Here is a 27,379-nt window from a genome sequence, read left to right as displayed (position 1 = left end):
GGAGCCCAATCCCATTTCGTACCCACCCCAGCCCATGCCCCACCCTGCCAAAAGCAGCTGGGCAGCCACTGAAGAATGAGTTGCATCTGCCCCAGCAAAGGGGGAGCCTTTGGTTCCTCGCCACGCTGGGGTATGCCCAGATCTGGCAGAATTTCCCGGGTGGGACTCATCTGCAAATTCCCTGTGGAGTTTGGCTTTGAAGAAGGTGCCAGAATCAAAGTGCACCACCTTCAGCCTCCAGTGGCCAGGCTGAGGAAGAGCTTGTCATCCTTGATGTCACCCTCGCTGTCTCCAGCAGCAGCAGCAGCAGCAGCAGCAGCAGCAGCAGCAGCAGCATCCCCACCCGGTACAGCTTCTCCAGGGGCTCCTTCTCCTTCCCTGGGGGCAGACCAGCCTCTCAGGGCTCTGCCCAGGGCCCCAGCTGTCAGGGAACCAGGACAAGCAAAACCAGCTGGGATGGCGGCCACCAGTGCTGGGCAGAGCAGCTCAGCTCCAGCACAAGGGCTGTGTGTTCCCATTCCATGACCCCGGTGCAGTGACACAGGCAGCACAAAAAGCTCTGGGTTCCTTTGCTTCTCATTGCCAAGGCATATGTGGAGCAGGAACTTACCAGGGCCCTGGATCAAAGTGTGCCTGTGGCTCTCCCCCTTCTTTTATGGCAGAGGAATATCCCACATCCAAGGATCACAGAACAGGTCTTCCAGTGTGGGTCTGTCCAAGGAGTTCACGGATAAACACCACCTGATCAGGTCTTTGCACTCTGGGAAGAGAAAGCAGAAACTGTCGGTCAGCCAGAGAAGGCTCCTGTCTGCTTTGCCCCACTATTCCCACGCCCAGGCCATGCTGGATGTGCTCAGAGCTGGGCCTAAACTTTCCCATCAATTCCCTGTTTTGGAGGAGAGCAGGACATGTGCCACCTCCTCAGCAGCTGCCAGAGCGGGATGCCCACTAGCCCGCTGCTGGCTCCCAGCACTGGGATTCCCCCCATGCCCAGAGAAGAGGATCCACCTTGAGAGAGCCCTTGTGGCAGCGGGAGCTGGCCCCAGCTGAGGTTCTGGCCCCTTCTGAAAGGGTGCTCCCCGCAGACCATCTGGTGCAGTAGGATGCCCAGGGACCAGACTGTTGCTGCCTCGCCATGGTACCAGCCAAAGTCGTTCCATTCCGGGGGGCTGTAGGACAGTGTTCCTATGGAATACAGATGGAGTTCATCAGGGGGATGCTGCTGCTCCCAGAGCCTGGCCCCAGCATCCCTGGGTGTGCGGGGGCTGCATCAGGGGCACACAGCGTGACCACTGCCCTCTCGCCAGCATCTGGGACTTGTGCACAAAGTTAGGGTTGGAAAAGAAGCCTCTGGTGTTGGAAGAGGGCAGCCCTGGCTAGGCCCGACCATGACATGCAAAGGAAAAACCCACTCCATGCTGGGGAAAAAACATGCCCTTATCCTCCCTGCCTGCATTTCCCCAAAAATAATATGAAGCCAAGGGAAACAGGGCGAGTGAAGCAGCCCAAGCCCTTCCTGTCATCTGCATACCAAAGTGGCTGGGGCAAAGGTTCCGCCCTCCCTCTCTGCTACCCCAACCCACGGGGCTTTTGGTTGGGCTGGCTGCCCCGGCCCAGCCCTAGTCCTGGGCAGAGTGGCTGGCAAAGGCTGCCAGCAGGGCTGGAAGATGGCTGCCCACCCAGCCCTGCTCTAAAGCAACCCAGCTGAAGATTCAGTGCCCTGACTGGCAGCAAAAGGGAGAATCCCCACTGCCACAGCCAGCTTGGGCTGGGAGATGTTGGGCCATGAGATGTCAGCAGCGGGAGCACAGCCCTCTGCAGGCTCACCTGCAAAGTGAGTGTAGACTGTGTCCTGCAGGTAGGTGCCACAGCCAAAGTCAATGAGTTTGGCCTGCCCGGTGTCCAGGTCAACCAGGATGTTCTCTGGTTTGATGTCGCGGTGCAGGACCCCGCAGCTGGTGCAGTGCCGCACGGCCTCCAGCACCTGGCGGAACAGCTCCCGTGCCACCTCCTCAGGCAGGAACCGCCGTGCCCGAATGAAATGATGCAGGTCCTGACACCGCTCTGGCCGCTCCAGCACCATCACGATGCAGTTGGGGAGCTCGAGCCACTCCAGCAGCTGGACCACACCGGGGAAGCCAGTGGACACCCTGGCCAGCAGAACAATCTCCAGCGGGGCACTGGTGCCGTCGGGCTGCGGGAGGAGCACGATGCCGTCAGTGGGGCCGGTGCCGTGCCAGGCCTGGGGAAGCCCTCAGCCAGCCCGGGATGCTCTGCGCCCTGCGCTGGCCCCACGCCCGCTCTCTCTCGGGGCGTCCTGGTGGCTCCCACCGTGCCGGGCGCCGGCTCATCCCCGGCCGGCAGCCCCGGCTGCTGGCCCCGCTCACTCACCAGCTCGCCCCAGTGCCGGACGCGGTTCCGTGGCACCCTTTTGATGGCCACCTGCAAGCCAAGGGCAGCAGCGGGGTGAGCTCGCCGCCCGCACTGCGAGCCCCATCCTCCGCCCTCCGCCCTCCTCCTCCTCCATCCCCTCCTCCTGCGCCCGCCGCCGGCCCCGCCGCTCACCGGGGTGCCGTCCGAGAGCCGCGTGGCCGCGAAGACTCTGCCGAATCCGCCGCGCCCCAGCAGCGATCCCAGCCTGTACCGCTCCTGCAGGGCCTCCTGCGCCGTCCCTGCGGGCGGGACGCGGCTGTCAGCGCTCGGCCCGGGGCCAGCAACGGCCCCCGAGCGCTCCTCACCCGCCCCGGGCCGGCCATGCCCAGGCGTTCCATCTTCGGAACGCGGCACGGGAGGCTCGGGGCTGGCGGCCGCGCTGCCGAGCGGCGGAGCTCGGGCCGGGGAAGCCGCAGCGGAGGCGGCGGGAGCGGCCGCGCCGCCTGTGTCCTCCGCGGGCCGCGGGAGGAGCCGGGGCCGGGGCCGGGGCCGGGGCCGGGGGCGGGGCCGGGGGCGGGGCTGGGGCTGGGGCCGGGGCCGGGGTCGGGACTTGACCCTGCGTCGGGTCCGGGGCCGGGCTCGGGCCAGGCGGAGGCAAAGGGCGGCGATGCCGCCCCGGCCCCAGGCACTGATGCCCGCCCAGCAGCGCCACCGCCAGTACAGCCTGAGCCGGGCGGAGGCGAGACCGCGGCGGGACGGCCGGGGCCGGGCACGGGGCAGCCCCGCCCGGGGCCGGGGGCGGGCCGGGGCCATGGCCGAGCCCGGCACGGGAGAGGGAGGCGGGGAGAGGAGAGGGACGCTGGGCAAGGGACCCCGAGAGTAGGGTGCCCAACAGCGGGAAAGGGAGAGAAAGAGAGAGAGAGAGAGAGAGAGAGAGAGAGAAAGACTATTCAAAACTATCTGTTTTGCTGCTGCTGCCGCTACTGCTGCCGCCGCTGCTGCTGCCGCCGCTGCTGCCGCTGCTGCAACTGAAGCACCGGGGCCGTTCGTCCCCGTGTCTGTTCCCCATTCGCCCCACGAGCCCCACGTTCGAGCCCCGCGCGCCCCGGGGACAGCCCCTCCGTCTGTCCAAACACGGGAACTTTGCAGCGCTGAGCCCAGATGCAGAGCCCTGACTCCTGCACACTGGCACAGCGATCCCCTCGCTTGCTGCTGAGCATTGTCCTTGCTGAGGGTCAGACACTGTCAGGGCACCTTCCCTTGGGGTAGGATTCCTACCTGACCCAAACACTGCACTTACACCTCCAGTGTTGCTTTCCTGTGTGGAAAGGAAAACTGTGTGTAGCTCATGGGATTTTAGAGTGTCTAAAACTTGCCAAGTCACAGATTTTAGAGGTGAGGTGCATTTGGAATGAATGGGATGGAGAAGCAGTGCAACATGGAAAAGAGGAGCATAGAAATAAATAGAGGAAAACATCTTGGATTGTTTCTTTCATTTTCATTTCCCTTCTGGAAAGCTGTTTCAGTTTTCCAGGAATCATCTGCTGTCTGCTCTTCTCAAGAATCTCTCATGGAGAACAAGGTTGAGCCTCTGTCACAAGATTTGCCACCAGCTGCAGCTTCTCTTAGCTTTCCACAGTGCACAGTGTGTGCAGCAGGACTTCTGCAGCAAAGCAGGACAAATGTTAGGAGAACTTTACATGTCCGTTCTTTTCCTGCTGGGCTGGGGAGTTGTGCCACTGGTGAAGTTTTCATTGTGACTGTTTGTGCTGGTTTCAGGCAAATTTTGGAAGGAAACCTCCAAAAGGGGTCAGTCTAGAAAACAAGTTCCAGTGGCCCCTCCCCCTACTAGCTGAGGAAAAGACTTCCCTCCAGAGCGGGTTTAAACAATTCCAAGAAAAAGGAAAGTCACAGTCCGAGGAACTTCTCTGCCCCAGCTAGCTAAAACCAAATTGCTAGACCTGGGCTGTGAAGGCATCAGGAAATTTCCAAGTCTGGGCACTGGCGGTCCCAGCAAACACCAGATCTGGATGATGCTGATGCCAGAACCTGGAAATATCCAAAGTTTGGCTTTCTGTGCCAGCAAATCCCTGGACTTGGGCTGTGCCAGCACCAGGAAGTTTTCAGATCTGGGTGCTGGCGCTGCCAGCAAACACTAGATCTGGGTGGTGTCATTGCCAGTGACAGAAATCTGCCAGATTTGGGCTCTGCTGGCACCGGGAAATTTCCAAATCTGGGCACTGGTGCAGCAAACACAAGATGTGAGTGGTGCCAGACCCAGTAGCAGGAAGCTGCCACAGGTTTTAGCTTTCTGTGCCAGCAAATTGCTGGACATGGGTGGTGCTGGAACAGGGAAATTTCCAGATCGGGGCACTGGCAGTGCCAGCAAACACCAGTGAAACCTTCTGGTCCTCGTCCGGACCGTTGACCAGTGGTTTCCCTGAGAACCAGCTCTGGCCACTTTACAGACAGAGACTGCTTTCATCTGGTTGTGTGGAAACAGAACTTTACTGAAGGCAAACACAACAAACAGGATGGCGTGCACAGTACAGAGAGCGAAGCAGAAAAAAGCCTGGGTCCAGGATCTAGCAGGGATATTTATACATTTATTTATGGGGAGGGGTTAAGGTGGGATCTGAGGGAAGGATCCAAGAGGAAGGAATGATTAAGAATATTACAATTTTGGGGCAAAAAGTAACCAATGGTAGCAAAGAGAACTCAGAACTTTCTAGTAACAATCTGCATAACTGAACAAGAGGATTATGGGCGGGAGCTCCTGCTCACCCTAAAGAGGGTTTTCCCACAGCCTTAAGCCGAGGTCTCCTTCTTTTAAACCAACCCAAACACAGCAGATCTGGGTGCTGCCAAGTTTGGGCTTTCTTTGCCAGAAAATTGCTGCCTTTGGGTTTTGCTGGCATCAGGAAATTGCCAGATGTGGGCACTGGCAGTGCCAGTGCACACCAGATCTGGGTGGGGAATGTGCTGGCAGCGGGAAATTGCCAAATGCGAACCTTCTCTGCCAGCAAATTGCTGGAATTATGCTGTGCAGGCATCTGAAAAATTCCGGATCTGGGCACTGGCGGTGTCAGCAAACATGAGATTGGGTTGCTTTAAATCCCTTTTAAATCCAGGTATTTGCTTGATTTAGGCTTTCTTTGCCAGCAATTTGCTGGAATTGGGCTGTGCCAGCACCAGGAAATTGCCATGTTTGGACACTGGCAGTGCTGGAAAACACCAGATCTGGGTGGTGCCGGCCCCAGGTATTTGCCAGCTTTTGGATTTCTGTGCCAGCAAATTGCTGCACTTGGGCTTTGTGAGCACTGGGAAATTTCTGCATCTGGGCAATGGCAGTTCCGGGCAACACCAGTTTGTGAGAGCTGAAATGAGGGATGTGGGACTCCAGGCGGCTCTTCAAAGTGCAGTTTATTGTATCCAAGGTGATACAGCAGTCCAGAGTCATGGGTGACAGAGCCTGTGCCTACAGCTGTCAGCTCCAGCTGCAGGCCTGGAGACCCTTAGTTTAGGTTACAAATGCATTATATACTTTTCTTTGCTGAGCATCTTCACACAATAGAACCAATCTATACATTAATTTTTACCTATAGCCAATCATAACTACTATCATTACCATATTCATGTTACTATTCTCCAATCACTAAAAGTTAGTACATTACAGTTTAAGCTAAAAGTTGTTTTCCAGTTTTCTTGCAGTGGAAAATTCTGAGACCTTTTTTCTACTTGCAAAATTTGCTGACTTGTTTGCCTGTGCTATCTTTCTGCTTGGTAAAATCTTCTTGTTTGAGGTGGGCTTATCCTTTGCTCTAAGTCAGAAAAACCCCTTCTAACTAACACTTTACCTTCTTAGCTATCCAAAAAGACTGGCTCATCAATTCTTTTCTTTTATATCAAAACTTGCTTTCATTTATATTCCTCTTCAGACATTAAATTCAAAAATCTTTCAGCCAAGCATACACATCTGTGAGACTTTCTTGTCAAACTGCATCCCTGTATAGTGGTCAAGTGCTTGAGGCCAGGAGCACCTGGACAATGGGGACAGTTCTTTCCTATAGGAAGGAAATCACAGAACTCCAGGGTTTTGAAGGCACATGAGAAGCAGTCCCCAGAGGCCAAGGCAAGCCAGACCTGTCTGTCCTTGCAGCTTTTGTCTGAAAGCAACCCTTGGATATATGGGGAGTTTTGGGGTGGAATTCCATTTCAGCCATGGGTTCCTGGACAGGAATGACAGTTCTCCATAGAGGGGCAAGGGCCCCTCACAGCTGCTCATGGTCCCTCACAGCCCCACATGGCCCCTCACAGCCCCTCACGGCCCCTCACAACCCCTTGTGAGATGCAAAGCTGTGTTTCGTGTCAGGTACAAACAGGCAATGTGTGTACTTGTGAATGAGAAATGTGTGGATACCGACAATGGGATAGTTGTGAATTCTAGTAATAACTGAGGAAAATAAAGCATGGAAAAAGACTTTTGAACCTATCTTTTGTTTGCAAATTAACCCTAGTTGATTTAGGAGCATTTGACTTAAAGTGTTATAGATGTTGCTTTTTGCGTGCATTTAATCCATAAAGAGTTCTGCAATAATAATCTTTTGAAGTATAATTTTAGAATATTACTTGTATTATTGAAACTGTAGCTTTGGAATATATATAAAGGAAATATGCTTATCTCATGCCTTATTGAAGCAGAGAAAAACAGCTTGAAAAAGGAAGATGAACATCACCTCAAGGGTTTATGGTTTCGACCAAAGGGACGCTGGACATCACTGTTATGAGATTTAGAGTCTCTGCAATTAAAAGGTGGACACACATCTGGGGAGCTGGACTCCACCAGATGGAATTAGTCTTTCTTCTTTTGGAAACTGGACCGTCACCATCTGGGAATTCTCCTTTGAGATACATCCTGAGAAATTAAAATCACAATAGTTTTTAGAATTGTGATGTAATAATTTGGAATAAAAATTGCTGATGAGTAAAAGATTGGAAATAGAAACTGCTGAAAAAAACTGATGGGTACCCCTGTAAATACCTGTAACCATCAATTATCGGTGTGCAGTTGGAGGGAAAACTTCCCCCACTGTACCTGGCACTGTATTGCTCATACTTTACCATATTAAATAATAAATTGATTGCTGCTTGAATATTGGACTAGTCAAGCTTTTGATTCATAACACCCTCACGGCCCCTCACAGCCCCTCACGGCCCCTCACAGACCCAGTCCCGGGGCCCCTCCCAGAGGAGGGGTCGGGCCCTGCTTGTTCGCCTTTCATTTCAGTCCCTTCATTACAGCAACAAGAAAAGAAAGCTGAAATGGAGCGTTTCCCCAGCATTTCCCTCGGGGTTAACTGCGGGCTGAAGCTCTGTGCTGGCGCTGGCTCCAGCGCCACCATCCCTGCAGCCGCCAGGCCTTTGCTGTCCCCCCGTGTCCGTTCCCTGTCCCCGAGTCCCGCCCGGCTCTGGCAGCAGCAGCAGCCGCAGCGCAGGGGGCGCCGGCCCGGCCCAGCCGGGGCTCCCGGCCAGGAGCAGCAGCAGCACCGGCCCCTTCCCACCTGCTCCTGCCTCGGCTCCCAAGGGCTTTTAACAGCTCAATTCTGGAGCAGAGCAGCCAGCACCCACACACAGCCCTGACTGCTCAGGGCCCACCTGTGCTGCCCTGAGCCAGCCCTCAGAGGAAGAAAGGATCGGGCTCCAGCACTGTTTTCAAGGCTCTTTTACTCACTCTGAGCTGACAGCAGGAGACTGCTGGTGCCTTTGCCTTGGGAATTCCAGATCACGGTTGCTCTTGGCCCTCTTCTGCTTGCCACCTGAATTTTATCAGTACAACTGCACTTGCCTCTTTCAATCACTGCTGCCCACTGTGCTTTTGTGATGGTGAACTCAGTGTTTTTGTCACAGGCATCATGATTAGCAGAGACTGAAATGCTCACAAGTCCTTGAGCACCAAGTCGAGGGGAATGAAAGCATCACAGACCACTTTTGCAGCACTCAAACACAGCCCTGCTGCTGGTGCTGTTGAAATAGAATCAACCTACAGAGACCATCACAGAAATTGCCTCTGGAGTGGCAAATCAAATGAAAAAATCCACCAGGAGAACGAAAATACTGAAGTTGGCTGCCTTCATTGCTTCCTCGGAGCAGCAGAAAATGGAGATGCCCAGAGGTATCTTGCACTGCTGCTGATCCCAGTTGGAGCCCTGCCCTCTGCAGAGTCCCAGCGGGAACCTGAGCCCAGGCCGGGGAGCTCCCAGAGTGTCCTGGAGATTCTTTCTGCATTCGATCAGGCTTGCATTCCCCAGCAAGTCCCCAACAAAACCTCCCGTTTTCTTGGGTTAGAACAGGCACAATGAAAAACTCAGCAATGGCACAACTGTCCAGCCCACAAGGAAAAGAAAGGACAAGTTGTCAAGGAATCCAAACATTTGTCTTGCTTTGCTGCAGAAGTCGTGCTGCTCACGGTGTGGAAAGCCAAGAGAAGCTGCAGTTGGGGGCACATCTTGTGACAGAAGCTGCACCTCGTTCTCCAGGAAAGGTTCTTGAAAAGGGCAGACAGGAGTGTGGAGAAGATTCCTGGGGAAGTGAAACAGCTTTCCACAGGTGAAATGAAAATGGAAAGTGTTATGTTTGTCCAATTATCTCATCATAAAAAAACCCAATAATATTAAAAGTAATAGCAATTTTAATTGAATAGTTAAAATACAAAAAAATTAAAATTTGATACAATATAATTTGATAAAAATAAGAGATAATTTGGTTCCAATAATAGCGCATAAGCAAACGATAACCGCGGGGTACGGAGGGCAGAGTTCTGGGACTCTTGCCACCTCACGTACAAGCTTGCCAAGTGAAAATCACCCCTTATATGTCATGTGTCAATACCATCTCTTCTCATTTTCGGTTCATCATATCTCTATCTCCGCCCTCATTACCACCCTTATCACGCATGCGCCACCACTCGGTTTGGTGTTCACACAAGTCTTTGGGGGTCGTTTTGAATGAAGACCTCTCCTCTTCCTCTTTGTCTTTTAATTCACCTTTGGGTTACACATGCGCATCAAGCCAGTACAATGTAAGCCAAGACTAACGTATCACTGCATCTACATATCAAGGCAATAAATCCCTTCTAATTAGCATTTTCTGGTACCCAACCAGGTTCTTGGTAATTTTTAGCAACTGTATCTTCAGCTCGTTTCCTGTGGTCCTTGAGAACATCTGCTGGGGGGGGGGGGGGGGGATGGAGCCCCTCCTCTCCCTCTCTTCTTTGGCATTTAACTATTTTATTATTCTCAAATAATAATTACTGTATCATTATTGATTACTGTTTCAATCTTTATCAGCACAAATCATACCTATTTATCACAAATCTCTCATTTCTCTTTTTGATCATTATGATTCATGCTGCATTTAAAAAGCTGTGCCCTGATGTCTTTTATATTTTTCAGAATTTTGGTTTTCTTGTTGTCTCTTTTCAGCTTCAAACTTTTCTAGCATTTCTATTACTGCTTCTAGTCTTTCACACTTTCAAGTTTAGTTAGCATGTCCTGGTCTATTTCAATCTTTTTAAGTCCTTTTTTGTCTTTAACAGGGGTCGATTTAGCTTTTAATACCATTATAGATCTTGGTTTTACTTTTTCTGCTGATTCTGAATCTAGAGACATTGTTGAAATTTGCATCTTTTGAATCACTGAGTGAATTAGCCTAATAAAATACAAAATCATACAAGGCAGAAACATAAGTCCTAGAATTGAGCATAACAACATGAACTCTAACAGTTTCCTCCAAACACTTCTAAAGAGGTTACCCCACCAATCTGTTTTCAAGATTGAATTCCACTTTTGTACCGGCACATGAGCTACTCTTTTAATCTTTTTTGCAAGTTCTGTGATAGCTTCTCCATAATTATTAATTTCTACATAGCACTCAGATTCATTAAAACTCCTACAAACTCCTCCTTCTTTTGCTAACAGATAGTCTGGGGTGATCCTGTTTTGGTACACAAACACCCACATTCGTGTATATTGCCTGGCCAACATTTTTAAAGCATCGGAGGTGCGATTTGAGACCACCTCTACTACTGCTTGGAGCCTTATTAATCGATTCAACAGATAAACTGGGGTCCTATATCTCCATGACCCATCCTGAGCTCATGTTGCTGGGTCATAATATGCTATAATTCATTCTGCAGGCTATTTGTCCTCCCCCCAGTTTTGATTCCCTCCTGCTGTTGGAAAATTTAAATTCAAATCTCCTTTATTCCACTGCAGGGTTTCATACAGTGGAGTTCCTAGCACATTGCTCCTAGACCTCAGTAAAACAAAGAAGGAGGGTTGTATTACTCCCAAAGTACAAGTTCCTCCCCATTTTTGAGATAACTCACTGTATGCTCGTTGCCCACAAATTTAATATATCCCATCTGGGGCTTTCCATTTCTTATCAGTTTTCTCCGGTTGTTCCCAATAAGACCTCAGGCCGTTGATGGACTGGTAGGGGTTAGCTCCAGGACTTCTGTACCAGCATAAATTAGTCTGTTCATCTTATTCACAATTTATTTCTTTTATTGGTCCCCAATATCCGATGGGGTTTTCAGGTCGCCAAATTTTTGAATGATTATCCATATTAACCACCAACGTGGATTTACAAGGAGTATGCCCTACTATTTTATTAAATTTCCTTCCTTCTCAAGTTATACAAATGGTTCCAATTACTTGATGGCTTAAAATCCATCCTTCAGGTCTCTTCAATGTTCCAGAAATTTGGGTGTGGTTCTACTTTAAAAATTGCTCTGGAGCTAAGCTCTCACTTTTCTACGGCCATCTTTTAGCCATTTTTTAGACCTCTACAAATCTCACATTTGGATAATTCCAATTCTGTAGCAATCCTTTGCATCAATCCTACAAACCGATTCTTATTCAAGGCTGGCAAATTCCAATCTTTGTAGTACTGTTTTAGCTGTTTATATAATTTAGCTAATTCTGTTGACTCTTTTCTCTTGTTCTTTCTTCTATTCCCCTTTGTTTCTTTTTTTTTCTTTTATTTTCTTTTTCAATTTTTCTTTTAGTGCCCGGCCTCCTATTCTTATACTTGGATCATCTTTATTATGATTTCTTTCAAAACAAAAAAACCTTTCATATTGAGGGCCAATCTGATTACTAGGGGGATAAGGAGCTCGTCCATTATATCCCAATTTTTTTTCTACTCAATACATCTTTCCTTCCTTAATACAAACATCTATAACACTGCTGCGATTTTAGCAGGCAGAACTAGCATATGGGTGTGTTACAAACACAGATTCCACCTTGTCCTTAATCCACACAGGTTGATTACAATAGTCACAAATGTTGCAATTGCTGGGACTTGGTTTTTGCCTTGTTTGCTTTTTCATTGCTGAAACTCTGTCCAGTGTGGCTTTCTGGCTTTGGCCAACTGCCCAGGGTACCAGAATGATCACAGTGAAAATAATCTTCAGGAAATCTACCATTTTACCTTTCTCAAGGCCCCTTAGGTTGCAGCCAAGGGCCGAGATGCCAGTCTTCTCGGTAGCAAAGGTAATATCCCGGCATCTAGTCACCGGTGCTTTTAGTATTTTTAGTACCCATAGCCCCACAGAGTTTGCTTGTCTCTTTTTAAATGCCATTTCCCAGTTCTAGCTGGTTAAGAAGCAATAATTAAAACAAAAAGAACAGGGAAAAGATTAGGCCGGAATACCATAAACCTGTATTTTCCAAAATTTCAGGGATGTGCCAACTACAAGAAGATTTTTCTAATTATTTTGTGCTTCAGGGGCGGGGAATGCATTAAGTCACCATCTCCAATAGGCACACTCGCGGCGCCAATGTGCCCCTGGAATGCGCCTATGATGTGGTGTATAGACTTCTTCTCCACCACAACTATCAATTTTGAGACACTGGTCTATAATATTATGAGTTGCTCGTTCTCTTATTTGTGCTATAGCAAATATAGCAAGAACCAATTGATCTAAGTTTTTTATTAATCTAATTGCTGCTGGAAGGGTCTCATCTTCCAGTCTCAAAGGTATCCCAAAAAAAATTATTAACAATATGTTCTATAGTTAGCTGGCTAAATACATAACCATAGCAAAGCAAACAAATAAATTGTCTCTTCTTTTCTTCTCTCTTACTTTCCACCATGAGTTAAAGCAAAGTGTGCAAACAATACATATTCAGGGATGACACTTTAAACCATGTTTACTGCACTCCCAATGTTTTACTTGTCTCTGCTCTCTTTCAACAACAGCTGTTATCAATCTCAGTTTCTGGAATTGCAGTTCTGTAATCAATTCTAATAATGTTGCTGGTGCATGACCCTGGAGGAGATCTTCAATCTTTTTAGGCCGTTCCCACTGATTCAGAAAGTCTTTTATTCTTTTTCCACCGGCGTTCTTCTGCCTCCGAGCTCAAGGGAATTGCGGTTAGCAGCCATCCAGGATGCCTAGTTCATTCTTAATAAATCAGGGTTAATATAAATCAACTTAAATCCCACCATATTATCACATTCTTGGAATTTCATGTTCCAACAATATTTTGCTACAGTTTGAACTGTAGCCCGAGCTGCTGGAAATGCTTTAACCCATTGAGTTAATTCATCTATTATAACTAACAAATATTTCCACCGACCCACTTTAGGCAATTCTATAAAATCAACCTAGATCTTTTCAAATAGCTTGTAGGCTCTTTTGCATCCTCCAGAGGGAGGGGTTTTTAACACTTTCTTTTTTACTTTTTGACAGGTGAGACACCCCTGGGTAATTTGCTTTCCAATTTCAAATATCCTTATACACCCATAAAATTTTAAAAAGTGATCACAAAAGGCTCTTGTTCCCCAGTGTGTCTGTCTATGCAAGTTATCTAAGATCTAATGTGCCACTGGTTTTGGCATCATAATCCTGCCATCAAGAAAAACTCACTTTCCCTCCTTAAATGTTGCTCCTAATTTCTTTATAGTTGCCAGTTCTGCTAGCGGAAGGGAAAGTGTCTCCTGCTGAATTTCTATTTTTTGTAAGATCATTATTTCAGTATCTCTTTTTCTTAAGGTCACTCTTTTTGCTTCTTCATCAGCCAAATTATTTCTCTGACCCTAATATCCCTCCCTCTCTGGTGTTCCTTTACATGAACTACTGCTATTTTCTTTGAGCCTTTTAAAGCTTCAAGTATCTGAATTATCAATTCCCCGTCTACTAACCCTTTCCCTTGAGTGCTTATAAGTCCCCTTTCTTTCCAAATTTTTCTAAAAGTATGTACTACACTAAAAGCATATTTGGAGTCTGTATAAATAGTCCCTTCTTGCCCTTTTAGTATTAATAATGCACAGAGTAATGCATACAATTCACAGGCTTGTGCTGACCAGGAGGGACTAAGGGGACCAGACTCCTTTACCCTCAACTTTTTCCCACTTCACCTGAATGCCAACCCGTGTCATTAATTTCTAGATTATCTTCTTCAGTTAAAGAATAAATTTTAAGTTTTCCTTCACAGGGTTTTATCTGTAAATTTAAGGCTATTATTAGATCTCTGCCTAACAAATTATTCTTGGCCTCTGATAACAACAATAAATCATTTACTCCCAATTTGTCATCTGTTTTAATTTGCACTCCTTTTATTACAGGAACAGGGAAAGCTTCTCTCGTAATTCCGATTACTGAAACTCGCTCACGACTTATCTCACATCCCTGGGGTAATTTTGTCACTGTCGACTGAGAAACTCCTATATTTACTAAAAATATAACTTATCAAGGGCTCTTCTGGTGGCGTTTCTGTCCCCTTCATTAAACAGAGCCCCTGACCTCCCTGAAAAGTTTCCGCATCGTGCTGTTTTTTCCTGCAACTTTTTTTGTAGGTGCTCCTTTTTATAATAGTAAAACCAGGTGGGTCCTGCACCCTTCAAGGCAGGGCAAGAATTTCCTAAGTGCCCTTTCTTGTGGCGGGAAAAAACACACAGGTCCCGTGTTCTTAAAAATAGATCCTGACATCTGCAGTTTGTTTTTCCCTGCGGATTTTTTTTCTTTTTTTTCTTTTTTTCTGTATTCAAAGCTGCCTGAATTTCTCTAACTGCCACCACCAAAATTCTGGCATCTGCTTTCTGCTTTTTCTCATCTCTGTTCACATACACCCTTTGTGCTTCTCTCAGTAACTCCTGAAGTCCCCTGTCCTGCCAGTCTTCTAATTTTTCCAGCTTCTGCCTGATGCCGCCCCTCAGGACTCTAAAAGGCAGCATACTTACTCTCTTCCTGATTAACAGGGTCTTTTGAACTCACATACATATTTAGAGCCTGGCAAATCCAATCCTCAAATGATCTGAACTTGGGCCAATATAAATTATCTTTCCGGAACATTTCTTTTGTCCATTTAAACATGTAATACTTAACTATTTTCTGTTTACTTTTTCTCCTTTGGGATTCTCATTCATCCCAAAACCGTATCATCATCCCCAGTGGGCTGTCCTGAGGAATGCCCCCCCCCCGAGAACCCCCCCTCACGGTTCCCAGATACCTCAAACCACTGCAAATTTTTCCTACAATTCGCAGCCCCTGGGTCAAGGAACTTACTTTTTCCCTGACCCATTTCTGGCGGCAACAAACTAAGAAATTCCCGGTACCAGGAGAGTCTTAGTTTCCCACACTCACCTCGTGGCTCAACTTCCTCACTTACTACTCTGCCACACTGCCTTTTTAATCTACCTGTTCCACTCCTATCTCTCCCTCTGCAATCTACTTGTTCCACTCCTATCTCTTCCTCTTTCTCAATCTATTAGCCCCGTTCTCTCACCATCTAATCACATACTAAATTGCCTGCTACCAACCCATCCAAAGAAATTGAACCTCTTCATTCACTCTCTCAGTCTCCCCACTGAGTCAATCCCTCCTGCCCAAGGACCTTCCCACAGGTGCCTGGACCAGGGATCCCCTCCTTCCCCCTGGGTCAAACCCTCCCGGGGTCCCCACTCATTCACTTTTCTTTCATTTCCCTCCTTTCCCGGCCGGCCTCCTCTCGGACAGTGTGAAAACGCGGTACTGGGAGGTCCCACTCGCTTCGGGGGTCCGGGACTGCCCAGCCCCCATCTCAGACACTCCACACACACTCACACATGCATACAGCCGCCCCCCGACCCAAAACCTCCTGATACTCACAGCCTCCTTTTCTCACAAGGGTCTTCGTGCACAAGGCAGTTTTCTATGGGTACTCTCTCTCCTACAAGCCGGCACTCTGATGGGAGCCTCTCTTGCACGCTCTTAAAAACTAATTTGCTTATGCATTATTGTAAAAAAGACTCTCTTTTCCCAAGGGAGAGTGGTCTAGCCTTGGGACCACTTAAAAGTCTGGTGGGGAGCTCCTTCCCAGAAGCTATCCACCTCCCTGGATTTAAAAGAGTCCCGGGTATCGGCACCAAAATTGTTACGTTTGCTCAATTATCCCATCATAAAAAAGCCAAACAATATTAAAAGTAGTAACAATTTTAATTGAATAGTTAAAATAAAAAAAATTAAAATTTGATACAATATAATTTGATAAAAATAAGAGATAATTTGGTTCCAATAATAGCGCATAAACAAACGATAACCGCGGGGTACGGAGGGCAGAGTTCTGGGACTCTTGCCACCTCACGTACAAGCTTGCCAAATGAAAATCACCCCTTATATGTCATGTGTCAATACCATCTCTTCTCATTTTTGGTTCATCGTATCTCTATCTCCGCCCTCATTACCACCCTTATCATGCATGCGCTACCACTCGGTTTGGTGTTCACACAAGTCTTTGGGGGTCGTTTTGGATGAAGACCTCTCTTCTTCCTCTTTGTCTTTTAATTCACCTTTGGGTTACACATGCGCATCAAGCCTGTACAATGTAAGCCAAGACTAACGTATCACTGCATCTACATATCAAGGCAATAAATCCCTTATAATTAGCATTTTCTGGTACCCAACCAGGTTCTTGGTAATTTTTAGCAACTGTATCTTCAGCTTGTTTCCTGTGGTCCTTGAGAACATCTGCTGGGAAGGGGGATGGGGAGGTGTAGTAAACCCCTCAGCTTTAGCCAAGGCCCCTTGGAGAATAGAATGCTGACACAGCAGCAAAGAAGTTTCCTGTCTCCAGGGACATCCGCCTTGTACCTTATCCCTATAGCCATGTAAGGCAATATGTTGTTAACCCTACTATTGGTCACTTATGGTCACTCTAACACCTTTGCCATTGGTCAGGATTGGATCCGGGCCAAGGGTATAAAAGTAGCATACTGTACCCCTACTAACTCGGAAGAAGAAGAGCTGAGACCCTTCATGAACCCCTCCAATAAAGCCATACTTGTGGAACAGCCGGCATCTTCTTCTCTCTCTACCGTCTGCTGGAGCCTTAGGCCAAGGGAAAAGCTACCTAGCAAGCAATGCTGAAATCACAAGAGCTGCCTAATCACTAAGAGCTGAATATTCCCTGCTTGCTAGGGCTATCCTGCGGCCTTGGTCTGAGAGCGAGCTGGCTTCTGGCACCCAGTCCCCTTGGAGACTGAGCTCTGGAGCTGTAATAGCTTGCCTAGGATAAGACCAAGCAAGGCTCATTTTGGGGGGGGTGGAGCCCCTCCTCTCCCTCTCCTCCTTGGCATCACAACTTTTAACTATTTTATTATTCTCAAATATTAATTACTGTATCATTATTGATTACTGTTTCAATCTTTATCAGGACAAATCGTACCTATTTATCACAGTAATATATCTTGCTAATTCTGCACTTGGAGGAATTACTCAGGTCTGCAGTCTTTATTACACACCCTGTTCTAAAAGACTTTTATGCTATTTTCCCTCTCTCTGTGTTTTCACACTTGTTCAACAAGGTTTTCTTTCTAAGAATATTAATCACAATATCCCAAAGGATTAAAAAATGCTTAGGTATTTTTTCCCTAAGTATTTACTAAAGAAAACTAATAATAAAAAAAAATGTATACATGCTAGATATAAAATACAAACAGAAATAAATGTCGGAGGAAGGACACCCAGACACCAATTGGTTCATCCAAGTCCAATTTATTGATCAAATACAGCGGGTTAAATACAGCTCTTAATAAGCTTCATACATATTGCAAAAGTTGAGCTCAGGATTGGTTAGTTACATATCAGCAACTACACCTACTTCTACATTCTTGTGCTTATTCTTTTGTTGCATTCTGCAGATATTCAGGACTAATCTCACCTCCCTTTCCTCATGCTGCAGTAAGGTCATCCGGTTCTTGCCTGTCCGCAAGAACTGAATCAGAGATTGCTGACCTCCCTTTCAAGCTTAACCAGCGACATTATGTCAGTATGGCCTTTCTCAGCTAACCAACTCTTAATAAAATCCTCCACTTTCCCCCGTTTTCTTCTTGAGCAAGAAGACTAGTCTGCATTTTTGCTATCATACGACTGACCATGTTTTGAATACAATTAAAGACACAAGGCAAAATAAGCAAAAACATTAAGATCACACCCAGTAAGCCGATAGCATATGTCACAATGTTCCTTAGCCATGGTCCAAGCCCTAAGCTTTTAAGCCATTCGTCAATTCCTAAACCTTCTTCTTCTTTGAGATGGTGAAGTCCCTGTTGCAGTTCTTTTATCTTGGTATGAATGGACACCAAATGATCAGACAAATTCATGCAACACATTCCCTCAAACTCTTCACATCCATGCCCTTGTGCTAAAAGCAAAAAATCTACAGCAGCTCTATTTTGCAAAACAGCATGGTTAACACTTTGCACATCTGCAGTTAACATGTCTAGAATTTGGGATGTCTTGTTTAGCTCATTTCTTGCCCAGCACCCTAATTGCTTTGCTAAATTCATAGCCTTATTGGCAGATCCTCCTGGCAAAATAGTTGAAACTGCTACTTGTCTGAATGTACCCCAAAACTGTGGATCTCCTATCTGGCTGCAGTCTAAGTCATGCATGCTACGCCTCTTTCTATTTGAATTTTGACTCAACCGCATTAGCAAAGACACATTAGGATGAAACAATGACAATTTTCCCAAATAACAGGGTCCACCCTGTGGTTTAGCTGGTATACCATTCCATGCCCTGTCTCCACAGATCAAAAATATTCCTGTGGGTAATTTCATTGGTGCCGTGATGTTTGTGCCGTTACATTGACTGTAATGCTGTGGAGAGAATTCACTCAAATTCAGGGATGAATCTAAGGTGGCCCATGTGTCTTTAGGTTGATTTAAATTTTGAACATCCAAGGGTTTGAAACTAAACCATCTGCCAGTTGTAGCGTTAGATATACTGGCATTTGCACTTCCAAAAAGATCCAATTCCTCAGGAGGAGAATGCAAAGAGGTGTTAAGTGATTGGATTAGTAAACACTGATGATAGCCATCACTCTGACCTGCAGTATACCCTTGCTGTGCTGGCAATGTGATGTTTGACATGTTATACATACATAAGGTTCGATTATTTATCAAACCGCAAAATTCTCCAGGAGACCACACCGGAAGTCCCACCAGGCATGTTCGAAATGGGTTAGTGACTCCTCCAAGACTAAGACAAAGCGATGATTGGTTAATCTGTTTAGCAAGTGTTACCCATAAATTTTCTCTTGGCTGACTAAAGTGTGTTATTCCTACTGCTTCACTTGCTACAGCATTGAGCTGTATAATAAAAACAAACCTCATTTTTCTTTCTGCTTTCTCTGTTTTTCCTTTCTTCGTTGTCTTTTCCCTGGTTTGTTAAAATGTCTATTGTAAGGCTGAGTCAATTTTTGAATGCACTGGTCTAATTCCAAATCAGCATCCTTGCTTACAGGTATAGCATGAGGTAAGTTTAAAGGCAAATCAGCTTTACAGCGAGCTGCTATAATGCGTGAGGCACTAGTAATTTCAAACTCTCTAAGTACTTGCTGCAACTTCCATCTAATATGTGCTATAGCCACTTGTTCTGCACTCTCAAAAAGCTTTAATCCTGCCCTTCCTGGCAGGCCAGTACTTTGCTCAAGAGCTCTAACCCAGACAAAATCTTGAATCCACTTCCCAAAACAAGGTCTACACCATAAATTTCCTATTGATCTTTGTGAGTACCAATAAACCTTATTACAACCTGCACAATGCAAAGCTATCCATGCATAGCACTTATCAACATCCCTTTTACAAACATAACAAGGAAGTGAATGTAAGTAAGGACCAGTATAAAAGTCTGGTTCTTCAATCCAATACAACCAGTCTAATCGTGGTGATTGCAAAGCCTCTTTAGCTTTCTTACTGTATGGGGCTAATAGTTCAAGCTCTTTCTTTAATACAAAATGTATCTTATCTCGTAATCGCTGTTCTTGTTCTTCAACACCTATAGCATGCCACGAAGCAGGGTCCCATGGAGCTACAGCATCCCACAAGGCAGGGTCCCATAGATGTGAAATTGCCCTAATCATAGAAAACTAATTAGCAACCACTAATAACCTTATTTAGATGAGGTCGTTCCCTATCTTACCTTCTTTTTCTTATCTGTTTTCAGTTTTGCTGCTCCTAACTTTACTGGTCCTGTTACTTGCAAACTTAATTTTTGCAACTTTTCAATGCAGCAGTCTAGTGCTCTTTCAGGATTCCCGCTGAAGGGCCCTACAATCGAACGTTGCGTTAAAGGTACTAATTTTCTACACCTTACAGAGACTATACGTGATTTACTTTGAACCTTAATTCTATTCACAACGCATTGTACTTCCCATTGATAATAAGCAAGAATTTTCTGTTCAGGAGACTCATAAAGATTTAAAGCTATATATCCATTTTGCCCTGTTTGTCTCCTTAATTCATCTTGCCAGCTTTTACCCCACGTGTGCTCGTGCTCACAAGTGTGACACCATAAATCCCATAATAATGACTGTTCTATCCAAAAAGTTCTATCACAACCCCCACAACGTAGGGCTATCCAGGCAGCACAATGTGGATCGTAACAGTCAAGGCAATGTTCCTTTGCTGGATTTGTTAAACGAAAAGTTGATAATGAGTCAATAAAACCAATCAGCTCCTGGGCCGTCCGATAGTGACGTGTCAGTGCTCTGTCCACTGCTTTCAAGTGTCCCTTCAACTGTAACAGTAGCGGTCGTAGGACTAGAAGCAGTTTCTTCCCCAGTCGCTCCTTGTCCTCCTCCGTGAGGCGATCCACCAGAGGCTGTATCAAAAACAGGTTTAGTCCACTTAGCAGGCACCCACAAAGGCCCTGTAGGTGAGGAAACACAGAGATATCCCCGACCCCAGTATAATACTTTTGCAGGTTTTTCCCATAATCCTGTAGTCGGGTTTTAATTTCCTGACCTGACCTCGGATGATGTTTAATTGCAGGAGGGATATCGTCTTCCCCAAAAATACATAAATGATTGATCACATACAGAACCTTAGCTAAGCATGATTGTGGGTCTGTTAAATCTTGATGCTTCTCAATATACTGCTTAAGGGTACCATTTGCTCTTTCCACTATTGCCTATCCAGTAGAAGAGTGTGGAATACCTGTCACATGCTTAACAGACCACTGATTCAAAAATTTCTGGACCCTAGCACTTACATAAGCTCGACCATTATCCATTTTGATACTCTTTGGGACTCCCATAACAGCAAAACAACTTAACAGGTGCCTGATAACATGTGTAGCTTTTTCTCCTGCCTGAGCCGTAGCCCATATGTAATGACTATATGTATCTATAGTGACATGCACACACTTAACTTTACCAAATCTAGCTATATGTGTAACATCCATTTGCCATTTCTCATTTATTTCTAAACCTCGAGGATTAACTCCCATGCCTAAACCTATTCCACCATTATGATAACTACATGTTGGACATGCTCTAACAATGCTTCTGACAAACTCAGCTCAAAGTGCTTTGCTAATCCTTTTGCATTTTGATGATATCTACTATGTGCTTCTCTGGCCAATGTATGCTTATCAATAGGACAAGAGTTATCAATGGGTAGGGTAACCAATTTATCTGCACGTTCATTCCCTTCTCCTAAACCTTCACACCATTTATGACTCCCAATATGAATCACAGAATACACTGCATTTCTCTCTCGTAAAGCTTTCCTTATTGTATCAATAACTCATACAATCGTTTATTATTCACTTCCTTAATTGCTGCTTCCTCTATTCATCTGACTACTCCTGCGGCCTTTCTCAGCTAACCAACTCTTAATAAAATCCTCCACAAATAAACTTGAGAGTTCTCCCAAAAACCTTAAGAAAAAAACCCCATGTATTCTATAAAACCCAGAGCATTCATCTACAGCATACAAAAATGAGCATGTTCTAGAAGAGAAAATTTGTGCAATGGTTCCGCACAGAATTCTATGCTTTCAAGCTTTTTGCCCTTCAGGGACAGTGCCATTCTCTGAACTGCAATGCTCTGAGCATGTTCTGCTCACCATGGCAGCTTTCTGCTCTGCCCTGGTACAGATCATCCTCCCAGCAAAGGGGGAGTGCAGCCACCACAACTCGCAGCACCTTCCCACACAGCAAGAACCTGAAGGGGAGAGATGGCTTCCACCAGCTGCTGCAGGTTCTAACAGTGCCACCTCTCAGCTGCCGAAAGTCTGAATTTCTGTGTTGCAGTGCGTTAGTTTATTGAGTCAAATGTTCTGTTATATAGTCGTATGTTCAAGTGTTCCCCGAGTTATTACAGTTAGCTCCTCCCCTATGTTATGCCCTCCTACCCAAGTGTCCCTCGAGGAATCCCCTCCCTCCTCACCAGATTTTTCCCTGTCTGTCAAGACAACCCAGCCCCTTTGCCCCATCCATCAGCCAAACCCTACCCTTTGCTCCAGAAAGTTCCCTGTCCCTCACCCTAAGATCCAATCCCTATCCCAATGCTCTCTCCTCCCCTTGTTCTGATTTGTTGTAGCCCTCAAAACCACACCCCAAGAGTCACTTATTGGTTACTGTATGGTGTCCACTCCCTGTTTTGAAAGATTTTAAAAATTCAGTCACAGGAATGTTGGGGGTTTTTCAACATCTGTTCCCTTTGGGAATTCTTGCCTGCACGACCTTCCCCCCTATTTCTCCTGATGAATTTGCTGCACTTTACACCGCAGAAGAGCCTCCTCTGCTTCCTTCACTCGGTCCTCCAGGGTCTCTACTGCTGGGCATTTGGCCTAGAGGTTCTGGCTCAGGCAAAACCCTAACCTAGCCAGTTCCCCACTCTTGCCATTGTCCCTGGAGCATCACAGAGCTAGCCAGGGCTGCGGAGGGCAGTGACAGTGACCCATGCCCTGGCATGTCACAGCCCCCAGAGCCACACCTGCCAGGCCACAACCCCAGCCCTGGTGCCCACTGCCAGCCTCAGGGGCCCCTGGGCATCCTCACCCTGAGTGCAAAGGCAGCCTCAGGAGCCCCCCAGGGTGCTCTGGATCCAGGCTGCAGACACCCTAAAGCCATCACTGACAGGGACATGGATGGGGACTGCAGCTGGATCTTGCAGTGGTCGCTGCTCCTGACTACTCTCTAAGTGAACCCAAACCTCACTGGCAGCACCTTGAGCACATTGACCCTGCTCGCCCATCCTGGAACGTGGTGTTCCCACATCCTACACCAGCGCTTTGCAGGGAGTGACCAGCTCCCAGCTGCTCTGCTACCCTGGCCTTACTTTCTGTTTGCCAGCAATGAACTTAACAGATACACTCCTGAGAAACCTAGCACAACATTTGCTTCTCAGGAGCTCTTCGGCAAAAAAACTCCACTAATCCCTAGATTTGCACAGAGAAGGAGTTCCTGACAAAGCATGAGGCAGAGGCAGGGCTCTGGCATACGAATTCCTGAGCCGCAGGATTCCACCCATTGTTGTTCCTAGCTACTTTGCTGATATTTTAGAGCCAGTTCTGGACAAGGGCTGCTGCTGACAGGATAGGAAAACGTGGAGAAAAAAAGGTGCAGGAGACAACAAAAAAAAACCAAGAGGGAAAACCCTTAGAAATACAGAGCACAATAGAAGTCCTTGGAGATGGTTCAATAGAAAATGCCAGCAGCAGTGAGCAGAGCCCGAGGTTGCTCACTGCCACCCCAGGGGCTCCTCAGTCCCCTGCTGGTTTGTGTCTGATACAGCCCTGCCTGGAAAGGGCTCCAGGCTCTGGTGTTCCCAGCTTGCTCCAGGCTACATTCTTAGCAGCACTGAAAGATGAGGTGAAACAAAGAGCCATTTTCTGTCCTGCCTGCAAACTCTTCTCCTTCAGTTCCACTGCCAGAGATCATCCCTCTGTCAGCTTGGCACTGTGCCTGCTGCATCCTCGTCCCTCTCCCTTGCATCAGCTCCTGCACATCATCAGCACTTGCTGTCCCACATCATGAACAGAGAGAGCTGTGTCAGAAGAGCAAGGAGTGCATTTTCTTGGCCTTTCTAACAGACACAAGAAGCATGAGTCCAAATAACTTTGTTGTTTGTTCCTGCCCTCCTTTTCGATAACTCTTTTCTGCTTTAATGCAAAAGCCTCTTTTCCTACATGGATGGAATGATCTGGAATTGGCAGTTGCCTCAGGCTGTCAGGCACCATGGGAGTTTTCTCTTGTCTCTGATGAGGATTTGGTGAATTTTCCATTGGTCACTTGGTGGTGTCACCATGGGCTGAGCTCAGTGGCCGACTCTGCTGTCCCCAGGGGATGCATTGGGACGCAAAGCCCCTCAGGGCTGGAATTCGGGGTTGGGCGGGCTCGGAGCGCCCAGGGCCTGGGCCCGTGAGGAGCTGCTGCTGGCGCTGGCTGTGCTCAGCCCGCTGTGCCGAGCAGCCACGGCCATGGAGACACAGGCGGGAGCTGTGGTTGAGGCTGGCAGGCGGCCCGGGCCGGCTCGCAGCTGCGAGGACGCCGGCAGCCTGTGCCCTGAGGCCGAGGCCGTGGCGGGCGGTTTGCGGGCAGGGCTTTTCCGAGCCAGCGGTAATGTGCTGCCTCCCGTGTGGGGCCGGCTGCGGCAGAGGCAGGCGGGAGCGCGGCGGGGCCGGCAGCGGCGGGCAGAGGCCGCAGAGAGCAGCAGCCCGGCCGGGCCCGCTGCGGAGCGGCAGGGAGCTGCCGGGCAGCCCTCGGCCGTATCTGTGCGCACAGGGCAGGAGCAGAGCCCGCAGCAGAGGCAGGAGCCGCGGCAGGAGCCGGCCATCGCAGCAGCTCGCCGTGCCCGGGGCCGCAGCCGCAGCTCTCCCCTGCCGGCCACAGCAGCGGCCGCTCGCCTCTGAGGCTCCGGCGCTTCCCGAAGAGGAAGGGCCCGGCCCCCAGCACGCCCTGGAGCCCCGCAGCCAGAGGAGCCGCCGGCGCCGCAAAGGGCAGCGCAGAGGGCGCAGGTTGAGGAGGAGGACATGAGGCTCCCTCTGCGCCGCGCTGGGGCAGCTGTGCCCTGTCAGCCTTCGCTTTGAGCCCTTTGCTTCTTTTCCATGAGCCCTGATCCCCGTCCTTGGCCAAGGGCCCCCGCAGCCCTTTCCAGGGCTGCAGGAAAAGCTGCCTCAGTCACAGACTCACAGAATCACTGGCTTGGAAGACAGACACTTTCAAGATGATCCAGTCCAATCTGTGGCGTAATACCTCAACTAAAGCACGGCACCGAGTGCCACTTCCAGTCTTCTTTCAAAGGCTTGCAGGGATGGTGAGTCCACCAGCTCCCTGGAGGGGTCTGTCCCAGGAAGAACCAAGATAACACTGGAGCCTTCTACCCCCTGGCGCTTGGAGCTCTGGAAGTTTGTCTTTCTGCTTAGGCAAAGGCCATGGAAAAGGACTGGGAAAAGTAGTCACTAATCGAGTAGCCTACAGAGCTCTAAATTGATGGGCAGGGAATACAGAAAAGACAGAAAAGAAAAAAGGCAAAACTCAAATGCCATCAGGAAAGTCTTGGGCATGAACACATAGCTTCAAAGGGTCTTCTCAGCCCTATTTCTTTGTATTTCTGGGAACCAGAGAAATCCTGCTTGAGCCTCTGGGGAGATGGGTTTGGGAGGTAAAAGTTCATGTCTTTTTTCTCCTTGGGGCAGCTCCTGTTGCTAGCATCAGCTGAGCCTCTCTCCAGGCTGATGCCTGTTCTGATTGTTGCAGCAAAACAACTCAAGGCAGACAGAAGACACTGACACTTGCAGAGACGTGGCTTTTCCAGTGCCAGCTGGGAGTGCGAGTCAGAAGAAAAACTCCCGAAAGCACAACTCCATTGGAAGACTGCCTTCCTTTTCATTGCGTAAAGAAGCTCTAGATCCACTTGTGAATTGTCAGTTGTTTGTTAAGGATGGGAAGTTTTCTTTCATGATTTTTTTTCATGTGGTTTGGAAGTGGATGAGGCTCTTGTTCATTCACAAACTCCAGACCAAAATGCCTTTGGAAGATGGCCCACGTGGCAGTTTTTGCCCAGCCATGGTACTTGTGGATATAGGAAAGCAAGGGCAATGGTATTTGCAGCCAAAACCCAGCAAAGCTTGGCTCAGCCAAAAGATCCTGGGGAGACAGAGGCCTCCAGCTGTTCCTAGAAATGAGCAGAGTTCCAGCCAAATGGTTGTGTAGCACTGAGTGCAATCTCTTTGCCTGCATCAGAGCCTTGCTCAGCTGAAGAAGCAGAAGGATCAGCAAGGAGATCCCAAAGGCCCATCACATCATTTTGATTTTGCTCATCTTGTGTAAGTTTGCAACTAAACATGTGTTTGCAGTTGTGCTAATGAGAGAAAAAAAAAAAAGTAAATAGAGGCTTTATGGTAGGGCCATGATATTCCACAAGAGGAATCACTGGTGTGCATTTCATTGGAGCTCTCTCAATCCTATAAAAGTATTGTAGCCCTGATTTAAAATAGGGCATAATGAACCAACTTGGAGTAACAGAGACTAAAATGGCTTATGGGGTTTTTTTAAGAGTGAGAAAAACTACCCAAAAGGTGTTGTTTTGTGACATTTTAAAATATACTACCTCATAATTACCAACTGCAATAAATCAAGAGTTTAAAACGGAGTGTTTAGGTATATGAATAATTAAAACCACAAAAATGTGCAGATATGAATGCATGTTTTCATAAAAATCATGAAATTATAGACAAAAAAACACATGCCCTGAACTACAATGCAAAGGCAGGTAGAACTGTACTTGAATGATCTCTTTTTAGATTGCTGGAGTTTTTTCCTTGTGAAGAGGAGCTAGGGTATTGCTGAAGAAAAGTGGCACCAGCAGGACGGGGCAGCGTGCCGTGCTCCGTGCAGAGGCTGCCAGGGGCTGCCCGAAGAGCGCCCTGCTGCAGCCAGAGCCCTCCTGGCCTGGGGCCTGGGAGCAAAGGGCCAGGGCAGCCACCTCCTCCTCGTCCTGGCCCTGCCACCGCTCCCTGCTGCTGCTGCTGCTGCTGCTGCTGCTGCTGAGGGAAAGAGAAGACTCTCCTAAGGCCCCATGAATAAATGCACTTACGCAGCCCTGGGGATGCCAGTGAAGGAAACCATGTGTCACATAATGCATGTGTGACCAGACTCACCAAACACCACCTAAACATGGAATTGTTGCACCTCTCTAGGACAGGCAGAAATTTATAGAATTAACTGGGGACTTGAGGGCAGAAGAGGCCGGAGGAGGAAAACAACTCTGAGGGGAAAAAAATATCTGGAGGGGAAAACATCTCTGCCTGCTCAGAATTGGTCGAGGGAGCATGTCTCTAATCCTCTCCTGAAAGGGATGCTTTAGGTGAGCTTTGCACCTCCAACTGCCTTGGGCCAGAGCTAGGAAGATTCAATTATGTAAATGTTACATAGATAGATAAATAGATAGATAGATAGATGGATAGATAGATAGATAGATAGATAGACAGACAGATCTCATTACTGAAATCTCTCTTTACTGTCCCCTCTGTTGCTACACACATCAGAACTTGGTAGCCAGTGCCCCACTCAGCTACAATCCTGAACTTGCTCTCCTGTTGCTTCAGTAACGCGCACTCTTGGGGAATCTGGAGCATGTGGGTCCCTATGGAATGCAACCAGACACCCAGAGCATTGCACTGGGAACTGCACTCTTTGTGCATCTGTGCTCGGGCAAGTTCTTCTCTTGGA

At 47.6% G+C, this 27,379-nt stretch overlaps 1 protein-coding gene across 1 annotated transcript in view; it reads right to left on the bottom strand.

The window, feature by feature from the left end:
• Positions 1-1,072: 1,072 nt before the first annotated feature.
• The window catches only part of LOC128948599 (serine/threonine-protein kinase pim-1-like), a gene marked incomplete at its 3' end in the record, with an annotated part of 36,777 nt that continues 10,470 nt past the window's right edge, over positions 1,073-27,379 (bottom strand). The window contains exons 2-3 of the mRNA XM_054293370.1: positions 1,828-2,194; positions 1,073-1,185 (exon numbers count right to left, since the gene is read on the bottom strand). Coding sequence (XP_054149345.1) covers positions 1,073-1,185; positions 1,828-2,194 — 480 coding nt within the window. The remainder of the gene's footprint in view (positions 1,186-1,827; positions 2,195-27,379) is intronic.

Source organism: Melozone crissalis, unplaced genomic scaffold (assembly GCF_028551555.1).
Source record: "Melozone crissalis strain CALT ecotype California unplaced genomic scaffold, PUWL_Pcris_2 ptg000139l_1, whole genome shotgun sequence".
NCBI classification, from domain to species: domain Eukaryota; kingdom Metazoa; phylum Chordata; class Aves; order Passeriformes; family Passerellidae; genus Melozone; species Melozone crissalis.
This window is presented reverse-complemented; position numbering and strand designations above follow the sequence as displayed.